Source organism: Myotis nattereri (genome assembly GCF_964212035.1).
Source record: "Myotis nattereri genome assembly, chromosome: 3".
Taxonomy (NCBI): Eukaryota; Metazoa; Chordata; class Mammalia; order Chiroptera; family Vespertilionidae; genus Myotis; species Myotis nattereri.
Genome location: NC_138077.1, coordinates 147,811,786 through 147,832,486, shown reverse-complemented (window position 1 = coordinate 147,832,486; position 20,701 = coordinate 147,811,786). Strand labels below are relative to the sequence as shown.

The 20,701-nt window shown below is 41.4% G+C and overlaps 2 protein-coding genes across 2 annotated transcripts; one reads left to right on the top strand and one right to left on the bottom strand.

Moving 5' to 3' along the window:
• Window positions 1-11,042: 11,042 nt before the first annotated feature.
• Window positions 11,043-12,329, top strand: LOC308515503 (phosphatidylinositol 3,4,5-trisphosphate 3-phosphatase and dual-specificity protein phosphatase PTEN-like; the record flags this gene model as incomplete). The annotated part of the gene is given in 3 exon segments (XM_081086047.1): window positions 11,043-11,279; window positions 11,283-12,002; window positions 12,086-12,329. Coding segments are annotated over 3 exon segments (1,194 nt in total). The 3' UTR covers window positions 12,323-12,329.
• A 4,995-nt stretch (window positions 12,330-17,324) lies between these two features.
• Window positions 17,325-19,940, bottom strand: LOC308516844 (F-box only protein 31-like; the record flags this gene model as incomplete). The annotated part of the gene is made up of 1 exon (XM_081087970.1): window positions 17,325-19,940. The coding sequence occupies exon 1, from the start codon at window positions 18,885-18,887 to the stop codon at window positions 17,325-17,327; it is 1,563 nt and encodes a 520-aa protein (XP_080944096.1). The 5' UTR covers window positions 18,888-19,940.
• Window positions 19,941-20,701: the final 761 nt, after the last annotated feature.

The window sequence follows — 20,701 nt, the reverse complement described above, 5'->3', positions numbered from 1 at the left end:
GGGTCAACTCCTCTGGCTGAGGCATCAGGCCTGGGTGGGGGGCTGAGCCAGGGATTGGGGGGATATGATGGTCCCCTTGGCCAGGCCTGAAGCCTGGGTCAGAGGCGTCAGGCTTGGGTGGGGGGTGGAGCAAGCGATCAGAGGGAGATGGGGGTCCCCTGCCCAGGCATGATTCCTGGGCCAGAGGCCTCAGGCCTGGGCGGGGGCCAGAGCCAGTGATCGGGGGGAGATGGGGGTCCCCTGTCCAAGCCTGACACCTCTGGCGGAGGCATTAGGCCTGGGCAAGGGGACGATCAGACGATCGGAGGTTGATGGGGGTCTACGCCTCTGGCTGAGGCATCAGGCCTGGGCAAGGGGCAGAGCCAGCAATCGGAGGGGTCTGGGGGTCCCCTGCCCAGGCCTGACGCCTGGGCCAGAGGCATCAGGCCTGGGCTGGGGGCAGAACCAGTGATGGGGGGAAATGAGGGTCCCCTGCCCAGGCCTGACACCTCTGTCAGAGGCCTCAGGCCTGGGCAAGGGGCCGATCCTGCGATTGGAGGGTGATGGGGGTCAACGCCTGAGGGCTCCCAGTATGTGAGAGGGGGCAGGGTGGGCTGAGGGACACCCACCCCCACACACTCACACACACAGTGCACGAATTTTGTGCACTGGGCCCCTAATATATATATATATATAGCTCTCTGTCCCACAAGCCTGAACTGGTGGCAGTCAGGGATTGCATGGCTCTGTAGGGTGCCTGGCTCAGAGAAAGTGCATAATCCTTTTTTGTGTGATTGAACAAATGAACAATATAAGTCTTTTCTTAATAGGTTTGGTGATTCACTGGATTTTGGCGTTTGGTTTGCCTCTGGTGTCCTCAGATTTGGGGTTGGAAGCCATTTACTTGCTATTATGTAACACATGTTTCCTACATGGCAGGAACTTTACCTGCATTGTTACAATGAATTCTCCTAACAACCTTATTACAGATGTCCCCCCTTATCTGTGGGAGACATTCTAAGATCCCCAGAAGGTGCCTGATACTGGGGCTAGTACTGAACCCTATATATACTATGTGTTTTCTATATAGTACAAACATACCTTTTCACTTAAAGGAAGCACTTTATGGCTTCTCTTTGCCATATTCTAATTGCCAGCATCACTACTTTTTCACTTTGGGACCATTATTAAGAAAAATATGGGTTATTTGAACACAAGCACTATGCCACCTCCACAGTTGACCTGATGACTAAGTGACTAACGGAGCATATACAGGGTGGACACACTGGAGAAAGCTGCACTTGCCAGGCTGAATGGAGCAGACTGGTGCAAGATCTCATCACAATACTTAGAATGGCCTGCAGTTTAGGGCTTACGAATTACTTGTTTGTGGAACTTTCCATTTAATATTTTCAGTTCATGGTTGACTGTAGGTAACTGAAGCCACGGAAAGCAAATTGTGGATACGAGGGGGACTACTATATTTCAATTTGGAGATGAGTGAACTAAAATTTGGAGAGCATAAGTTACTTGTCTAAGGTCTTACAGTCAATAAGAATTTGAACTAGAACTTGAACTTGGGTCTTTTGATGATAACGTTCATGTTCTTTTACAATAGGGTCTGGCTCTCTGTTATATTACTCCATTCCCTTTTTCTTGAATCTAGATTCCCCCAACTTATTCCTAGTTCCCTGAATGACACAACAAATGTGAGTTCTGTTATAAGAGTAAGAAAATGTCATTGTGGATAGAGTAAAAAACAAAACAGGTGACTTAAGAGCCATTGTTTCTCCTTCTTGGGCATAAGTTATAGCTCTCTGGCGCAGTAAAAGTACATTCCCCCATTCTCTGAGTGGACTTTTAGTTCCATAGATATGGATATATATCATTTTTCTGTGGCATAATTGTCACCTTATTTTTTTACTTGGCCAAAATGGGTGTTTATCTTATGACTTCAAGATACAATTTGAATAACTATCTATGCATTAGCTTTGCCTAACAGTTTGCCATTTCCATGGTTTGCATGATATAATTCTATAATAAATCAATGTAAATACAATCTATAATGAATAAATAATAATTAGTATAGTTAATATACATTAACATTTGGTTTGATCTGATTGACAAATTATAACTCAGTACCCTTGGAACTTCCTGAACATATGGCATCCTGTATCATAAAAGCCTAATATGCTAAGTATCTGTTCGTCCAGTCGGCCATTCAACCAATCAAAGCATAATATGTTAATGGTATGCTGAGGCCACTCAACTGCTCACTATGACATGCATGACCACCAGGGGCAGATAGCTGACCGGTCCATCAGTTGCTATGACGTGCACTGATCACCAGGGTGCAGATATTCTAACTGGTAGGTTAGCTTGCTGCTGAGGTCTGGCCATTTGGGAGTGTGCGAGATGGGCTGGACAAGCCCTGGAGCCCTCCTGCGGTCCCTCCCCAGCTGGCCAACCTTCCATGTCCCTCCCTGGCCCTGACTGAGCACTGGTGGGGTCCCTTAGCCTGGCCTGCACCCTCTCACAATCCAGGACCCCTTGGGGGATGTTGGAGAGCTAGTTTCTGCCCAATCCCGCAGGCCAGGCTGAGGGACCCATTGGTGCATGAATTTGTGCACCAGGCCTCTAGTACAGTTATAAGGATATGGCCCACTGAACAAGATCTGCTGCTCTCTGATAGTTCACTGGGGTTGCATTGCCAGGAATTCAAATCTCCCACACTTTTCCCACTCTGCAAATGGGTTTTGTTCCACATAGTGCCAAAGCTTAAAACTTTAGCCTGGACTAAGATGAAGTACTTGAAAACACTTGGTAAATTATGTAATATTCAAATAATAGAAATAACCATAGTTCTGTTTTTAATTTTTCAGGCATCTCCACAGTATTTGCTACAGTGGTTGCACCAATCTGCATTCCCACCAATAGTGCATGAGGGTTCCTTTTTGTCCACAACCTCACCAACCTTTGTTGTTGGTTAATTTATTGATGATAACCATTCTGACAGGTGTGAAGTGATATGCCATTGTGTTTTAATTTGCATTTCTCTCATGATTAGTGATGTTGAGCATCTTTTCCTATGTCTAATAGCCAACTGTGTGTCCTCTTTGAAAAACTGTCTATTCAGGTCCTTTGCCCATTTTTAATTGGATTGTATGGGGTTTTTATTTTTATTTTTTGGTGCTGAAGTTGTATAAGTTCTTTTATAAATTTTGGATATTAACCCCTTATCAGAATGTCTTCTCCAATTCAGTGGGCTCTTTTCATTTTGTTGATGGTTTCCTTTGCTGTGCAAAAACTTTTTATTTTATTTTATTTTTTGTGCAAAAGCTTTTCAGTTTTATGTAGTACCATTTGTTGACTTTTTCTTTTGTTTCTCTTGCCAGAGAAGATATATAAAAAAATATTTCTAAGAGAAATGTCTGAGATTTTATTGCCTATGTTTCCCTTTAGGAGTTTTATAGTTTCAAGTCTTTATTTCATTTTGAATTTAATTCTTATATATGGTGTAAGGAGGTAATCTAGTTTCTTTCTTTCTTTTTTTTTTGGCATATATCAGTCCAATTTTCCCAACACCATTTATTGAATAGATTGTGTTTACCCCATATATCCTTTATCAAATATTAATTAAACATACAGGTGTGGGATTATTTATGGGCTTTCTATTCTGTTCCATTGATCTATGTAACTTTTTTTATGCTGGTACCATTCTGTTTTCATTTTTTAGAAGTTAGTTTCACCAGGTATAAAATTCTATGCTGACAAGTTTTTTCTTTTATTACTTTAAAGATATCAATCCATTTGTCTTCAATCTTAAATAATGTGAGTCAAAGAATCTAACATTATTTTCATCTTTATTCCTATGTTTGTTATATACCTATTTTTTTCCTTTGGATATTTGTGAAATGTTTTCTTCATTACTGGTTTTAGGCAATATTATTATGTTGTATGTCAGTGTGCTTTTATTTATTCATCTTGAAATTGAATTGCATTTTTGGATCTGTGGGTTTAAAGTTATTATCCAATTTGGAAGAAAATTGGCCATTATAACCCCAAATAATTTTTGCCCACCCTACTCCATTTCTGATATCCCAATAACATATCCGTTGGAAAACTTGATATTGTTTTACAGGGCATTGGTACACTGTTCACTTTTAAAGTTGTTTTGTTTTTTCTCTCTCTGTGTTTCATTTGGAATTATTTCTATTGCAATGCCTTTAAGCTTACTGATTATTTTTTCTTTCACAGTGTCTACTCTGTCTGCTATTAATCTCATACAATGTATTTACTTTATATTTTATTACTAAAAGTTCCAAGTTGGTCTTTTAAAAAATATTTTCCTTATGTGTCCTCATCATACCTATGTTTTCCTCTATATTATTGAACTTATAGAGCATATTTATAATGCCTATTTCAATGTCCTTATCTGCTTATTTTATCACCTATTGTTACTATGTCTAAATGTAGTAATTGATTTTTCCCCCCTCCTGATTGGATGTGGTATGTTCCTGATTATTTGCTTGTCTGGTAAATTTTGGCTAGATGCCAGGAATTGTAAATTTTATGTTGGTGAGTGTTGACATTGGTTGTATTCCTTTAAGTTGCATTAGATTTGTTCTGGTATGTTTCCAGTTACTTGAAGTCAGTTGGATCCTTTTGGAGTTTGCTTTAAGCTTGTTAGGGCAGGTCTAGGATAGCCTTTATTTTATGGGTAGTTTAATTAGGCTACTAAAGTCATACCCTTCTGGTGATTCTGCCTGATGCCTGTGTATTATGAGGTTTGTTCACTCTGTCTGGTGGGAACATAAAAAGAGCTTTGGGAATTGTTTGATCTTTCACTTTTCCAGAGGATTTCTCCTGGGTTTGGGGGCATTTACTCTTGATCATGTGTAGATCAATCCTCAGCCAAAGACTTGAGGAGTTCCCCCAACTCACTGCAGCTCCTACCTGTCTGATTTTCTATTTCACAGGCTATAGCTGTTTTGCCTTCTTTAAGTTCCTTATCTGTCTCTTTACCTAAGTGAAACCTTTGGGCTCTGTTTAGGCACCTTTCCCTGTGTTGTAGCCCAGAAACTTCCTCTAAGTAGTAGGCTGCAGAATTGTAGGGATTAATTACCTTGTTCGTTTCCCTTTTCTCAGGGAGTTAGCCCTATACTGCCTATTTTTCAATGTCAAAAACTTTGTATCATATATTTTGTAAAATTTTCTAGTCGTTTAAGGCAAGAGTCTCTAGTACTTCATTTTGGACATAACTTGTGGCTCTAGTGAACAAATCATACATATTAAGTAAAGTAATCATACATATAGTTAATGCTTAAAATATGTAAACTGTTTCAATTTTCCCTGTTATTTCAGAAAGCAGCTCTAGAATCAAAGGACAAAAGTGGTAGTTTGAAAGATTTTCTACTCTACCTTTCCAAAATTGGAATTAGGAAGGAAATAGTAGGTCTTGTTTGCTTTTAACCACAGGATGTAATTATATAGGCTATAGAAGAAGATGTTTCCTTCTAAGGTAATTCCTTATTGAATAAATGATCTCTATATTTTCTCCCAAATTTCAAAGTTTATGATATTTTTTGCATAATGTCTCATAACTAAATAGTGCTAGAGTTGAAGTAGAAGTTGATTCCCGTGAATCTCAGGTTAGTGAGATTTCTATGAGGAATCTCCAGAATTACCTCTTTAATTTTAGCTAAACTATCCATGAAAATGACTATGGGAGAGATTTAAATTTATAAGGTTTAGTGAGAGAATATTTGGTAAATGTAATACTTACAAAGATTTTGTTGTAAGTGTGTCTACTTAGACACTATTTTTGTCTTTGTATCAATATCTTAGCTATGCCAAAACCGGTTTGGCTCAGTGGATAGAGCGTCGGCCTGGGGACTGAAGGGTCCCAGGTTCGATTCCGGTCAAGGGCATGTACCTGGGTTGCAGGCACATCCCCAGTGGGAGATGTGCAGGAGGCAGCTGATCGATGTTTCTCTCTCATCGATGTTTCTGACTCTCTATCTCTCTCCCTTCCTCTCTGTAAAAAATCAATAAAATATATTAAAAAAATAAATTAAAAAAAATATCTTAGCCATGATAAAAGATCAATAATTTTGCCTGGCTTGTGTGGCTCAGTGGTTGAGTGTAAACCCATGAACCAGGAGGGTGAGGTTAGGTTCCTGGTTAGAGCACATGCCCAGATTGGGGACTCAATTTCCAGTGGGGGGCATGCAGGAAGAGGCCGATCAATGGTTCTCTGTCAACCATTGATGTTTCTATCTCTTCCTCTCCCTTCCTCTCCAAAATCAATAAAAATATATATTTTTAAAAAATCAATGATGTTACTCAAAGGGTGGAAAAAGCCTAACTGGCCTAAAGATTTTCCCCAAGCAGTGCTCTTACAATACTTCAAGGAGTTACTGGGACATAGAGCAACTGAGTTCCTGAAAAACAAACCAATTCCTAAAGGTGAATTTTCTTTTAAAAATTATATAGAGTTGAGTGAAGAAGATAAAAAAAAGTAAGATGGGGGTGGGATGTTTTGTATACTATTGTCTGGACCTATAGGAATCTCTAGATTGCTTGAGTTATGTGAGAAGATCACCTTGGACTACCTCGACGGGTCTTCAAAATTGTCCACTTAAGGAAATGGCTCACAAGAAAGTTCCGAAGGCCATTTGAGAGCCAGGAGCTTATTCTTTTTAGCCTTTGTCTTTAATTTGTCTGAGAAACACTTTGGGAACTGTGGTAGGAGAGGTGGCGACCTCACAAGCTCCCATTCTGGTTCTTAGAACCCATCTTGTTCAGCCTTTTAATATTACCAACTAGGAAACTGAGGCCCTGTGAGACAATGCGAGTTGAGCGGATCACCAGCTAGTTCTGGGGAGAGCTAGGACTACTGTCCCATTTAACAAATGTTTACGAAGCACCTGGTGTATGCGATGCATCCAGTTCAGTGCTTGTTACACCGCTGTGAGCTATCCTTCATGAATTATAATAACATGGAAAGAGCTTGTCAGGATTTATAATGTTTTTTTTCTCTATCTTAAAAAAAGAAGCCTCTCTGAACTTATCACTGAGATGTTCAAGGAGATTCAGTAGCTGTAAAGACAGGGAAGAGTCCTAGTCAGAATCAGCAGTGAGCAGCTGTATGCCAGTGCGTGACGTGTTGCCACTGAGAGGGAGATTTCCATGCGAAAGTGGGACCAGAGGTCAGGGACCAAATACAAGGGTCAAATGTAAAGTAAGAACAATTAATGTGTCTGGACACAAATTAATTGAGTTCTTACCAGATAAATAGTCAGGTCATACTGACACTTGAATTCAACATTGCAATAGCCGGGAAAGAGAGGGCACTGAATCAGTTATATCTTTATTCCAAAGAGAACGGATGCTGCTGTTGTCAAGTACAAACTCTTGTCAGATGCCTTTATCTGCTCAGATCTCCAGTTACTGTTCAAAGTTCAACTTTCGCTAGATGTGAATTGCACAATTATGTCAGCTTCTCAGGTTCAATCCAGACAACATCAGAGAAAAAGGAACCATGTTCAGTAGAAATAAGCAAAAGCTGTTTGCACTTCTGGAGTGTAGGAGAAACAAAGCATGTCGAAGTGGGACAAGACAAGAGATACTACCTAGAAAAACTACCTTCTGCTATGGCGATATCAATGAAATTTGCTCTCCTCTTACAACTAAAATTTTTCAAAAATTTTAAGCCAGAGAGACAGCAGTTTAAGGCACTCTACTAAAGTTTTCAGTGTTGTTTCTAGAATAAAAAAGGCCCAACCTTTGTGAATCAGAGTCATGCTGTCTGGCCATAAAACAGGGACTTCTTTTGTATATATAATACCTTTGGGCAAATTAGGAAAAAGTGTCTTACATAAAAGGCGTCTCCTTTGAGTGGACGAATTGGAGCCCAGCACTGGGGCTCAGGTCTTGGGATCAGAGAAAGAGCTGGATCTCAATCCAAACGTGGTCTTTTGTCTCTACTTTGTGCAGGGCATGGTTTTACCTAGAGGTTCTCCCTTGAAACCTTAGGATTTTCTGAACTTCTCTCCTGGTCACTATAAGCTGTCTTGGGCCTTTTGTCAGACCTGGGGGTTATTGCAAAGGTGTGAATTAGCAGTTGCCTAAGGCATCAGAGTATGGAGTAGGGGGAGGGTGCCAGGGAATCCAAAAAGACAATGTCTATGGACAAAGAAGAAGCGGAGGACCAGGGGGTCCAAGTGAAGGCAGAATCCAAAGGAACTGGTCAGAAAGGCAAAATTTAACCAGATAAATCAGGTCAGAAAGGCAGGTTCTGAAGGGAAGATGGGAGGTAGGCTGGATGATTCTTAAAGGGGCAGAGCCTGTCAGCATGCTGAGCTGGATTAGAGGCATCAGTAATATTTATCAGCGGAGTTTTGGGGGGAGGAAACCAACTATAAGTACTAGCTAGCTCTGGAGCAGTGCCACCTGGGGTCTAATTCTAATAGGGCTCTGGCTAAAAACTCACTTATTCTTCACTTCTTTTTTCCACTCAGATCCCACATTCTATCCACTAGAAAAACCTGTGGTCTCTACTTTCAAAATATATCCAGACTGTGACCACTTTTCACTGCTACTACTTTTGTCCAAGCCATCAAGACAATATTCTAGCCCATCTCTGCTTTTGCCCTTGCTTGTTTCATGCCATGAGTTTATTCTTATCACACGGGCGTTCTAAAGGACCTTGCACTCCTTCGCACTCAGAGCGAAACCCTGAGTCATTACAGTGTCTTACAAGACCTATGTGATCTGAACCCGTGTCCTCTTAGACCTCATCTCTTAACATACACCACTCGACTGTCGCTTGAACCACACTGTCCTGTTTGCTTCTGCTTGAGGAAGACTTTTGCCTCAAGGTCTGTCTTTGCACATTCTGATTCCTCTGTCTCAGGGAACACCCTTCCCTCTATTAATCATTTCTTTCAAGTTTCTTCTACAAATGCCATCCAGAAGGGGACTTCAGATCATCCCATGTAAAATAGAAAGCCACTACCCCCTGCACTCTCCATTTCCTCTCTGATTTATTTTTTTTCTAAATAATTCTCAACTTCTGCTGTAATAAATATTTTAACTTTATTGAGGTACAATTTACATGCAGTTAGGTGTACAAATTTTAAGTGCATTAAGAGTTAGTTTCATTGCAGAGTAATATCAACTGTGTAAACATGCGACATTGTGTTTATTCATATTTGATAGGTAATTGGGTTATTTCCAGTTTAGAACTATCATAAATAAAGGCATTATGAACATTCTTTCATAGTCTTTTTATGGAATTTGAATTTATCTTTAATAAATAATTATTAATGGGTCATTTTCTTTTTCTTTTAAACTAAATCTTTATTGTTCAGATTATTACAGTTGTTCCTCTTTTTTCCCCCCATAGCTCCCCTCCACCTGGTTCCCACCCCCCCTCCGCCCTCACCGCCCCCCCCCCCACTGTTCTCATCCATAGGTGTACGATTTTTGTCCAGTCTCTTCCCGCATCCCCCACACCCCTTTCCCCCCCAACGAATAGTCAGTCCACTCCCTTTCTATGCCCCTGATTCTATTATAATCGCCAGTTTATTCTGTTCATCAGATTATATATTCACTTGATTTTTAGATTCACTTGTTGATAGATGTGTATTTGTAGTCCATAATTTGTATCTTTACCTTTTTCTTCTTCCTCCTCTTCTTAAAGGATACCTTTCAGCATTTCATATAATACTGGTTTGGTGGTGATGAACTCCTTTAGCTTTTCCTTATCTGTGAAGCTCTTTATCTGACCTTCAATTATGAATGATAGCTTTGCTGAGTATTGGTTGTAGGTTCTTGTTATTCATCACTTTGAATATTTCTTGCCACTCCCTTCTGGCCTGCAAAGTTTCTGTTCAGAAATCAGCTCACAGTCGTATGGGTACTCCCTTGTAGGTAACTGAGTTTCTTTCTCTTGCTGCTTTTAAGATTCTCTCTTTGTCTTTTGCCCTTGGCATTTTAATTATGATGTGTCTTGGTGTGGTCCTCTTTGGATTCCTTTTGTTTGGGGTTCTCTGTGCTTCCTGGACTTGTAAGTCTATTTCTTTCACCAGGTAGGGAAGTTTTCTGTCATTATTTCTTCAAATAGATTTTCAATATCTTGCCCTCTCTCTTCTTCTGGCACCCCTATAATTCGATGTTGGTGCACTTGAAGCTGTCCCAGAGGCTCCTTACACTATCTTCGTATTTTTGGATTCTTTTTTCATTTTGCTTTTCTGGTTGGGTGTTTTTGCTTCTTCGTATTTCAAATCTTTGACTTGATTCTTGTGATCCTCTAGCCTGTTGTAGGAACTCTGCATAATATCCTTTATTTCAGTCAGTGTATGTTTAATTTCTAGTTGGTCCTTTTTCATAACCTCGAGGGTCTCACTAAATTTCTTGAGGGTCTCACTACATTTATCGGTGGTCTCACCAGACTTTTTGAGGGTCTTACTAAATTTATCAGCGGTTTCTAGAAAGTTCTTGAAAAACCTTGAAAGTGTGATTTTGAACTCTATATCCAGTCATTTGCTTTCTTCCATTTCTGTCATTTGTGTCCTGTTTCTTTGTCTCCACATTTTTTATGCTTCCCTGTGTTGATAGAGTGGCTTTCTGTGTTAGGTGTCCCATAGGGCCCAGTGGCTCAGCCTCCCCAATTACCTGAGGTGGATACTCTTGGTGAAACCCTTTGTGGGCTTTGTGCACAGTCTTGTTGTAGTTAAGCCTTGATTGTTGTAGGTATCACTGGGAGGAATTGACCTCCAGGCCAATTGGCTCTGAGAATCAGCTGTGTCTACAGGGGGAGAACTTCTGTACTGGAGACACCCTTCTGGGGCAAGACTTGCTTCACGCCGCTGCTGCAACCATCTGGCGGCTGCCGCAGCAGCCATTACCTGGCTGCGTTCCAGAGCCCCGTGGCCGCCAAGCGAGGGGCCTCCATGGCCGCCAAGTCCAAAGCCATTTCCATCCTGCAGAAGAAGCCTTGCCACCAGCCGCTCCTGCCGTCTCTCTCCTCCTTCTTCTTCAGCCACCGGCTCCCAGACATGACAGCCATCATCAAGGAGATCGTTAGCAGAAACAAAAGGAGATACCAAGAGGATGGATTCGACTTAGACTTGACCTATATTTATCCAAACATTATTGCTATGGGGTTTCCTGCAGAAAGACTTGAAGGTGTATACAGGAACAATATTGATGATGTAGTAAGGTTTTTGGATTCAAAGCATAAAAACCATTACAAGATATACAATCTATGTGCTGAAAGACATTATGATACCGCCTAATTTAACTGCAGAGTTGCACAGTATCCTTTTGAAGACCATAATCCACCACAACTAGAACTTATCAAACCCTTTTGTGAAGATCTTGACCAATGGCTAAGTGAAGATGACAATCATGTTGCAGCAATTCACTGTAAAGCTGGAAAGGGACGAACTGGTGTAATGATTTGTGCATATTTTTTACATCGGGGCAAATTTTTAAAAGCACAAGAGGCCCTAGATTTCTATGGGGAAGTAAGGTCCAGAGACAAAAAGGGAGTAACTATTCCCAGTCAGAGGCGCTATGTGTATTATTATAGCTACCTGTTAAAGAATCATCTGGATTATAGACTAGTGGCACTGTTGTTTCACAAGATGATGTTTGAAACTATTCCAATGTTCAGTGGCGGAACCTGCAATCCTCATTTTGTGGTTTGCCAGCTCAAGGTGAAGATATATTCCTCCAGTTCAGGACCCACACGTCAGGGAGACAAGTTCATGTACTTTGAGTTCCCTCAACCATTGCCTGTGTGTGGTGACATCAAAGTAGAGTTCTTCCACAAACAGAACAAGCTAAAGAAGGACAAAATGTTTCATTTTTGGGTAAATACATTCTTCATACCAGGACCAGAGGAAACGTCAGAAAAAGTAGAAAATGGAAGTCTATGTGATCAAGAAATTGATAGTATTTGCAGTATAGAGAGATCAGATAATGACAAAGAATATCTAGTACTCACTTTAACAAAAAATGATCTCTGATCTCGAAAAAGCAATTAAAGACAAGGAATATCTAGTACTCACTTTAACAACAAATGATCTCTGATCTCGACAAAGCAAATAAAGACAAGGCCAATCGATACTTTTCTCCAAATTTTAAGGTGAAGTTGTACTTCACAAAAACAGTAGCGGAGCCATCAAATCCAGAGGCTAGCAGTTCAACTTCTGTAACACCAGATGTTAGTGACAATGAACCTGATCATTATAGGTATTCTGGCACCACTGACTCTGATCCAGAGAATGAACCTTTAGATGAAGATCAGCATACACAAATTACGAAAGTCTGAATTTTTTTTTTTTATGAAGAGGGATAAAACACCATGAAAACAAACTTGAATAAACTGAAAATGGACCTTTTTTTTTTTTTTTATTGGCAATAGGACATTGTGTCAGATTACCAGTTATAGGAACAATTCTCTTTTCCTGACCAATCTTGTTTTACCCTATACATCCACAGGGTTTTGACACTTGTTGTCCAAGATAAAAAAAAAAAAAAAAAAAAAAAAAAAAGACTTGCTTCAGTGGGGCTTTGGTGCTCACTGAGTCTGCCCCCTGAGTGTGTCCCTTATGGATCTGAGGAGTTGTAATCTGAATGGTCCCACTCTGACCACTGGGTACACTGGTTCTTTGATCTAAGGAGGTGCTAATTTAGCCTCTGCCTGAGGCTACCCAGCAGGAGCTACGAAGAGATCTACAGATTCCCCTTCCTTGTTTGGGGCTTGGAGGTGCCCAAATGAGGCCCAGCTTTGAAGCAATGTAAGCTGCTGTGGGATCTTGGGTCTTCTCTTGAAAGTTCTGGGTCTGTCTGGCCCAGCTGTAGTTTGTTAGGTAATTTTCAGATTGCAAAGGGCCAGGGTATTCATATGCAAAAGCCTCTGCTGCAGCTTGGGTGGGGCGGGGTCTCAGGAGGTCAACAGGGTGGAGCAAGCAGCTATGGCTGATCCTCAGCCCTGCCCTAAGGGGCCCCGCCTCTCAGTGTCCTGGTAATTGCTGCAAGCATCTCCCAAGAGAAAGCTGCCCTTGAGTTCTGAGTTCTGCCTGCTGCCAGACCATCCAGTCTCTCCCTGCACGAGTCCGGGTCCCCAGAGACTTCCCAGAACTGGAGTTCAGAGCAGTCGGGGGCTTGTGACTCCCTCCTGAGTCAAAGAGACAGCCTCGTCCTCAGTCGACAGCCCTTGCCGCCTGTACCTCTGTACCTCTGTACCTCTGTACCCCACCTCTGCAGCTCCTCTGAGTCTCAGTGTGCTTTTCTCTTTCCTTCTAGTTGTAGAATTTCCACTCAGCCAGCCTTCCTGTAGTTCTGGATGATGTCCGTTTTGTCTTTTAGTAGTATTTTTGAATTTCTTGTGGGAGGCAGCAATTTCTGGTGTTTACCTATGCCACCATCTAGGTTTTTTCTCAATGGGTCATTTTCTTAGGTCTCTTCCCTAGGCTTGTATATGGCTGCCTTCTCGTGTCCTCACATAGTCACCTCTGGGTTGGTGTGCTGTCTGTGTCCAGATTTCTCCTTTTTATAAAGACACCTATTGTATTATATTATGGCCCACCCATATGACTTTATTTTACCTAATTACCTCTTTATTTTTTGTTTTTTTAAAAAAATGGATTTTATTGATTTTTTAAAGAGAGAAAGGGTGAGGGAAAGAGAGTTAGAAACATTGATGAGAGAGAAACATCAATTCAGCTGCCTCCTGCACACTCCCCACTGGGGATGTGCCCACAATCAAGGTATATACCCTTCAGTCTGCAGGCCAGCGCTCCATCCACTGAGCCAAACCAGGTAGGGCACCTAATTACCTCTTTAAATGCTTGATCTCCAAATAGGGTCACATTCTGAGGTATAGGGGGTCAGGACTTCAATATATGAACATAACATCTTATCATTAAAACATTCAATTCTTGAACATGATATATATCTTCCCATTTATTTGTTATCTTTAATTTCTTTCAGTATTTTGTAATTTTCAATGTTCAGGTCTTGCACATATTTGGTAATCTAAATGTAAATGTTTGCATTTAATATCATGGGTACTATTATTAAGAGCATTCTTTTCCAATTTAATTTTTAATTTCTAGTATATAGGAATTCAATACATTTTTGCATGCTGACCTTTTACTAGTAAACATAATTGCTAAACTCACTTATGCTTGTAGCCTTTTTTGATATGTGGATTCCTTAAGATTTTCTACAAATAATCATGTTGTTTGTGAATAAATACTGGCTTATGTTCTTGTTTACAATCTGATGTTTTCATTTATTTTTCTTGCCTGGCTGCACTTGCTCGTACCTTCTATACAATGCGGAACAGTAGTGGTGAGAACATTCTTGTCTTGTTGCTGATCTGAGAGGGAAAGTATTTAGTTTTTCACCATTAAATAGCTCTATTTTTTTAAAAAATATAGATGACCTCTATCAGCTTGAGAAATCTCTATTGTTGCTTTACTGAGTTGAATTGTGTTTGCTGATGTTGAATTATGTCAAGTTAATTTTTTTGTATCTATTGAGATGATCATTTGGTTTTTCTCCTTTATTTTCTTACTGTGATTAATTGAGTTGATTGGTTTTTGAGTGTTAAACCAACTTTACATTCCTGGGTACAAATTCCATATGATCAAATATTACTGAATATTATTTACTAATATTTTCTTTAAATTTTTGGCCAGTAATTTTTTTTCTTGTAATGCCTTTGTCAGCTTATAAATTCAGAGTTATGCAACCATATAAAAGAAGCTGAGAAGTGTTCTTTCACTTTCTATTTTTGGAAATATTTTCTGTAATATTGGTAACGTTTATTTAAAAAATATTTGATAGAATATATAAAGCCATCTGGGAAGGCTTTGAATTATAGATCCCAGTTCCTTAACTGATACAGGGCTATTTATAGTTTCCATTTCTTCTTGTTTTAGCTCCAGTAATTTGTATCTTTCAAGGAATTTGCCCATTTTATGTATGCTGTCAATTTTAGTGGCATAAAGTTTTCATACTATTCCCTTATTATTTTAAATATGTATAAAACTTGTCATCATATTTCTTCTTTTTCTCATGATACTAGTAATTTGTGTTTTATCTTTACTGTTTAAAAATAGACTTAATTTTTTTATTGATTTCAGAGAGGAAGGGAGAGGGAGAGAGAGATAGAAACATCAGTGATGATAGAGAATCATTGATTGGTTGCCTCCTGCACACCTCCTACTGGGGATGGAGCCTGCAATCTGGGTATGTGCCCTTGACAGGAATTGAACCTGGGACCTTTCAGTTCACAGGCCAACACTCTATCCATTGAGCCAAACCTGCTAGGGCTAGACTTTATTTTTGAGAAGTTTTAGGTTTAATAAAAAATTAGTGTTAAGTAAAGAGTTCCTATATACTCCCTCCAATTTCGCACTATTATTAACAGCTTGCATCAATGTCATTCCCCTGTTAACAATGATGAGCCAATATTGATACATTATTATTGACTAAAGTTCACAGTTTACATTAGGGCTCACGCTATGTATTGTACTTTCTATGGGTTTTGACAAATGTGTAATGATCCATATCCACCCTGAAGGTACCATACAGTGTAGTTTCACTGCCCTAAAATTTCCCTGTGTTCCACCTATTCATCTCTCCTTTCCTTCCTCTAAACACTTGGCAATCACTGACCTTTATACTACCTCTATTGTTTTGCTTTTTCCAGGATGTCATATATTTGGAGTCATTAAGTATGTAGTCTTTTCAGATTGGTTTATTTCACTTAGCAATATGCATTTTAGGTTCCTCCATGTTTTCTTTGTAGCTTGATAGCACATTTCTTTTTTAAAAATTTGTCTTTCCACAGGCTTACCAATTAATATTTTCAAAGAAAAAATTGTGGTGTTATTTCTCTGCTTTATATTTCACTACGATGAGAAAGCATATTGTGTGTAATTTTGTTTCTTTGAAACAAAAGTACAAAGACTTGATATAGTTTGTATGATTCACATTGATGAATGTCCTATATGTACTGGAAAAGAATGTGTATTCTCTGCTCTGGTTGGGTGACATATTCTACTAATGTCACATAGGTCAAAGTGATTGATAGAGCTATTTCAGTTTTCCACATCCTTACTGCTTTCCTGTCTACTTCTCCAACTATAATTGTGTGTTTCTCCATTTTTCCTTCTATTTGGATCAGGTTTGACTCCATATATTTGAAGCTCTGTTGTTGGGTACATACTTGTTAACTTTTGCTATGTCTTTTTATGAACTGACACATTTATCATTATCAAACATCTTTTTCTAATTTTCTGTAATATCCTTGCTTTAAATTTCACTTTGATACTAATATAGCCAAACAAGCTTTTGCATGTTTACATTTGCATGGTATATGTTCTTTAGTCCTTTCCCCTTCCACTACCTGTACCTTTATATTTAACTGTGTCTTTTATAGTTCTATTTCCCCTTTTATCCAGTTTGAAAGTCCATATTTTTTAATTATTTTATGTACACATTTATATTTAATGCAATTATTCATATTGCGGAGTTTAAATCTACCATTTTGCTATTTATTTTCTATTTGTTTTCAATGTTCTTTGTTCCTATGTTTCTAGCCTATTTTAGAATAATCAGTATTTTTATTGTCCCATTTTGCTTTCTCTACTTTTGTTAGCCCATTTGTTTTTTATTTTTTTTATTTTTAATAACAGCTTTATTGAGATGTAATTCACATACTATAAAACCCACCATTTTAAAATGTACAATTCAGTGGTTTTTATTATATTCAGAGTTGTACAATCTAACAATTACCACTATCTAATTTTAGGATCTTTCCTTCCTAGCTGGTTTGGCTCAGTGGATAGAGCCTGGACCTGCAGATGGAAAGGTCTAAAGTAGTGGTTCTCAACCTGTGGGTCACGGCCCCTTTGAGGGGGGGTCGAACGACCCTTTCACAGGTTGAGACCATGGGAAAACACATATATGATTACATATTGTTTTTGTGATTAGTCACTATGCTTTAATTATGTTCAATTTGTAACAATGAAATTGGGGGTCACCACAACATCAGGAACTGTATTAAAGAGTCGCGGCATTAGGGAGGTTGAGACCACTGGTCTAAGGTTTATTTCTACCTCGGTTGCTGGCTCCTACCCAGCCTGGCCCTGGTCCGGGCTTGGGCAGGAGGCAACCAACTGATGTGTTTCCCTCACATCAATATTTCTGTCTTTCCCTCTCTCCCCCACTCTCTCTAAACATCAATGGGAAAATATCCCCGGGTGAGGATTTAAAAAACAAACCAAGGTGGGTAACCTGGTCAGAAGGTCAAATCTTCAAAGTGCATGCAAGCTGCTCCTCCCAGGGGGTCCGGACTGCATGTTCTTGAGCATCTCCAGGAAGGCCTGCGGGGATGGTGCTTCCACATTCTGGAAGGTGTTCTGGACTCTGCCGAACAGGATGAAGTAATTCACCTCAGGCCAGATGAACCCGAAGTGGTTCTCATCGAACAGGATGAAGACTCCAGGGTAGCGCCTGGTGTCGGCGAAGCCATAAAAGTTAACAGTAAAAGTAGCAGTGTCCACGCCGTAGAAACACATCCTGCAGGTTCGGGGGTAGTTGTGGTCTCTTGAGTGCACGCCCACAGGCAGAACAAACGGGACAGGCTGCTCCTCCAAAGCTGCAGCCCCGGACTCTCTGACGCTGGGCTGGGTAGGGCTCTGCCAGCCATGGCCCTCGCTTTCCTCAGTCCCGTCTTCTTGCCGCTGCTGCTGCTCCCGGATCACCTGCTCGTCAATCTCCTGGACCAAGCGGGAGAGCTTGTGGAAGTTGCGGAAGATCTTGCCATCTGGCAGCTGGATGCGGTGCATGAGGTGGATCTCTAACGCTAATGTCTTGGTTATTCCCGTGACCTTCGTGACCCTGGCATATTTCCCATGGAAGCTGAGCATGGCAATCGATAGGCCATAGGCATTGCAGTTGGCTTGGAAGAGGCCTGGCCTGATGAGGTCGTCCGGGTGGCTCGGCGGGAGGTAGAGGCGGCGGAAGGTCAGGCAGTCATACTGCTGTCTGTCCTCCTGCACCAGCACCCGCCCCCATTCGTCCCTAAGCTGCCTTGGTAAATCCTTAAGGTGGTCTGTCTTGTTGCACTGGGTGGTGAACCTGTCCTTCCGAATCTGCACGTGGCGGCTGTGGGGCCTGCTGTGGCGGCCTTCCATGCACTCCACCGCGGCTGATTTCCGCTCCGTCAGGTGAATTCTGAACGCGGGCTTGAATTGCATTGGGCCATCCACATGGGTGTTAAGGCAAGGCCCGTACGTCCAACCAGTAATGCATAAGCCGTCCACCCCGACATTCAGCAGTGTTCTATAGCCCTCAGTATCTAGCTGCCACAATCCCAAAATGTGTCTGTATGGGTGGAACAGCTTCGCATAGACTTCTCGATAAGACAAACCTATCGTCTCCAGATTCTGCAAGTTTTCACAAATGCCAAACTCCTCGCGGCAGCGCCGTCTCCAGATGCTGTCGGTGTGCAGGATGCGGTGGAATTTGGTGCAGGTCAGGGCCAGGCTGGGCAGATCTGTGCCGGGGAGCGAGGCGAAGATCTCCACCAGCATCTCCACCGGCAGGTCCTGCAGCGAGCAGTGCGGGGGCGGCATGGGGCTCGCGATTCCTCCCCTCCCCGCACAGCACCCCGCTGCCGCATCCGCCTCCATGTGCTTTTCTGCGGGGGCCGGGCCCCGCTTGCCCTCGGCTGCTGCTTTCTCAGCTCGGCCCTGGCACTCCTGACGACACCGCTTGCCTTCAGCCGCTGCTGTCTCAGCTGGGCGCTGGCGCTTCTGACGACACCGACATCCCCGCGAAGAGCCCACGACACAGAGGCAAGCGCACTCCTCCATGCCACCAGGAGTAACAGCCACCACAGTGTGGGCCCCTGGGCCTCATCAGGGCTTTAAGCTGGCTCATCCAGCCTGAGAGTCACGCCCCCCAGGGCCTAGCCACGCCCCCTCAGAGAGGAGCCAATTGTAGGACTTTAAACCCATAACCAGTAACAGTTGCCTCCCTTTCCCAGTGCCCCCTCCCTGTCCTCCCACCCTAGCCCCAGGCAGTCACTAATCTGCATTCTGTATGGATATGCCTCCAGGGATATGCCTATGGGGAGGGGAGGGAGGGACATTTCACATAAATGCAGTCATAATATCTGGTCTTTTGTGACTGGCTTCTTTCACTTAGCATAACATTTTAAAGTTTTATGTATGCTATATTCTAGTATATGGCTATACCACATTTTGTTTACCCATTCATCAGTTGATGAATATTTGGGTTGTTTCTAGTTTGAAGCTCCTTTGAATAACGCCTCTATGAACATTGTGTACAAGTTTTTGTGTGAACATGTTTCCATTTCTTTTGGGTATGTACCTAGAAGTGGAACTTCTGGGTCATCTGGTAACTCTATGCTTAGCATGTTGAGGAACTGCCAAAAACGTTTTCCATCGTGGCCCCCTATTTTACATTTTCACCAGCATTGTACGAGGGGTCCAATTTTTAAACATTCTCATGAATGCTTTTAAAAAAAATATATTATAGCCATCCTATGGAGTGTTGAGCGGTATTTTATTATAGTTTAGAGCAGAGTTATTGACTGTAGGTTGACTTGACCTTGAACTCCATAAGGGAAATCTCTTCTATGCTCAGCCTTCACCCAGCCTCTGCCAAATCTCTCAGGCCCCTGCTAGGAATGGACTCTTACATGTGAGCAAGGATGGACTGGAGTTCTTCACTTTCAGTTGACCTCAGTTCTTCACTTTCAAGTGACTAACCTTGCCAGTACCTTGGGTGAATGGATACCCTCAAAAAAAAAAAAAAAAAAAAAAACTTCACAGGATCTGCCCACTATGAACATAATTTTCCCATGGGCTGAGACTGGCCCTGCCCATTCAGACAGGCTTCCATTCTCATGTTGAGAGCAGCTAGATTCCTTCTCTCCACTTTCCTGGATTCCTACCAGAGAAACACTCTCACCTTTGGAGGGTCCTCTTAGTGCCCTGGGAAGAATTTGATTTGCCTTTTGTCAGGAATTGACATTTGGGTGGTTTATTTGATAGAGGGGTGTCTGCCACAGACACCGACTTGGATCATTTAAACACTTAAATTTCCCAATCCCTCCTTTGAAAAATAGTCCTATATTATTATTTGTATGTAACCGGGTAATGGGTGTAAAGACTCTTCTTTTAGGATCCTGTATTGATGGGGTTTTGAGGGATGGTCTCCAAGGGTACATGTGTGTCTGGTGGGTCAAGGAGAACCTAGGAATGTGAGTGCAGCTGGTGTATGGCGCTAGGAGGGCTTGATCGGCTAGTGAAGAGATCCAATCATCTTTTCTCTCCCCGGATTGAGAGAGCCAGGGACACCACTGCTCTAGGAAGAAATCTGTGTAGGAAGGTCAAAGGCAGGTCAAAAGATCAAAGGAGAGACAGAGGCTGCTGCTATGGTTAGAGGGGGGAAAAAATAGAATATTGGGGGATTAGTTATGGTTATGGGAAATACTAATTTTGCTCTGTTAACCATGATTGCCTTGTGTTGGTTCAAGAAAGGACATTCTGACCTGGCTAAGAGTTGTATGCCCCTGGGACCTGGGAGTCAGTCTTGGATCAGGGAGTTAGCCTTGGAATGTGGTCCATTCTCATTCAAGAACAGCTTATTATCATGGAAA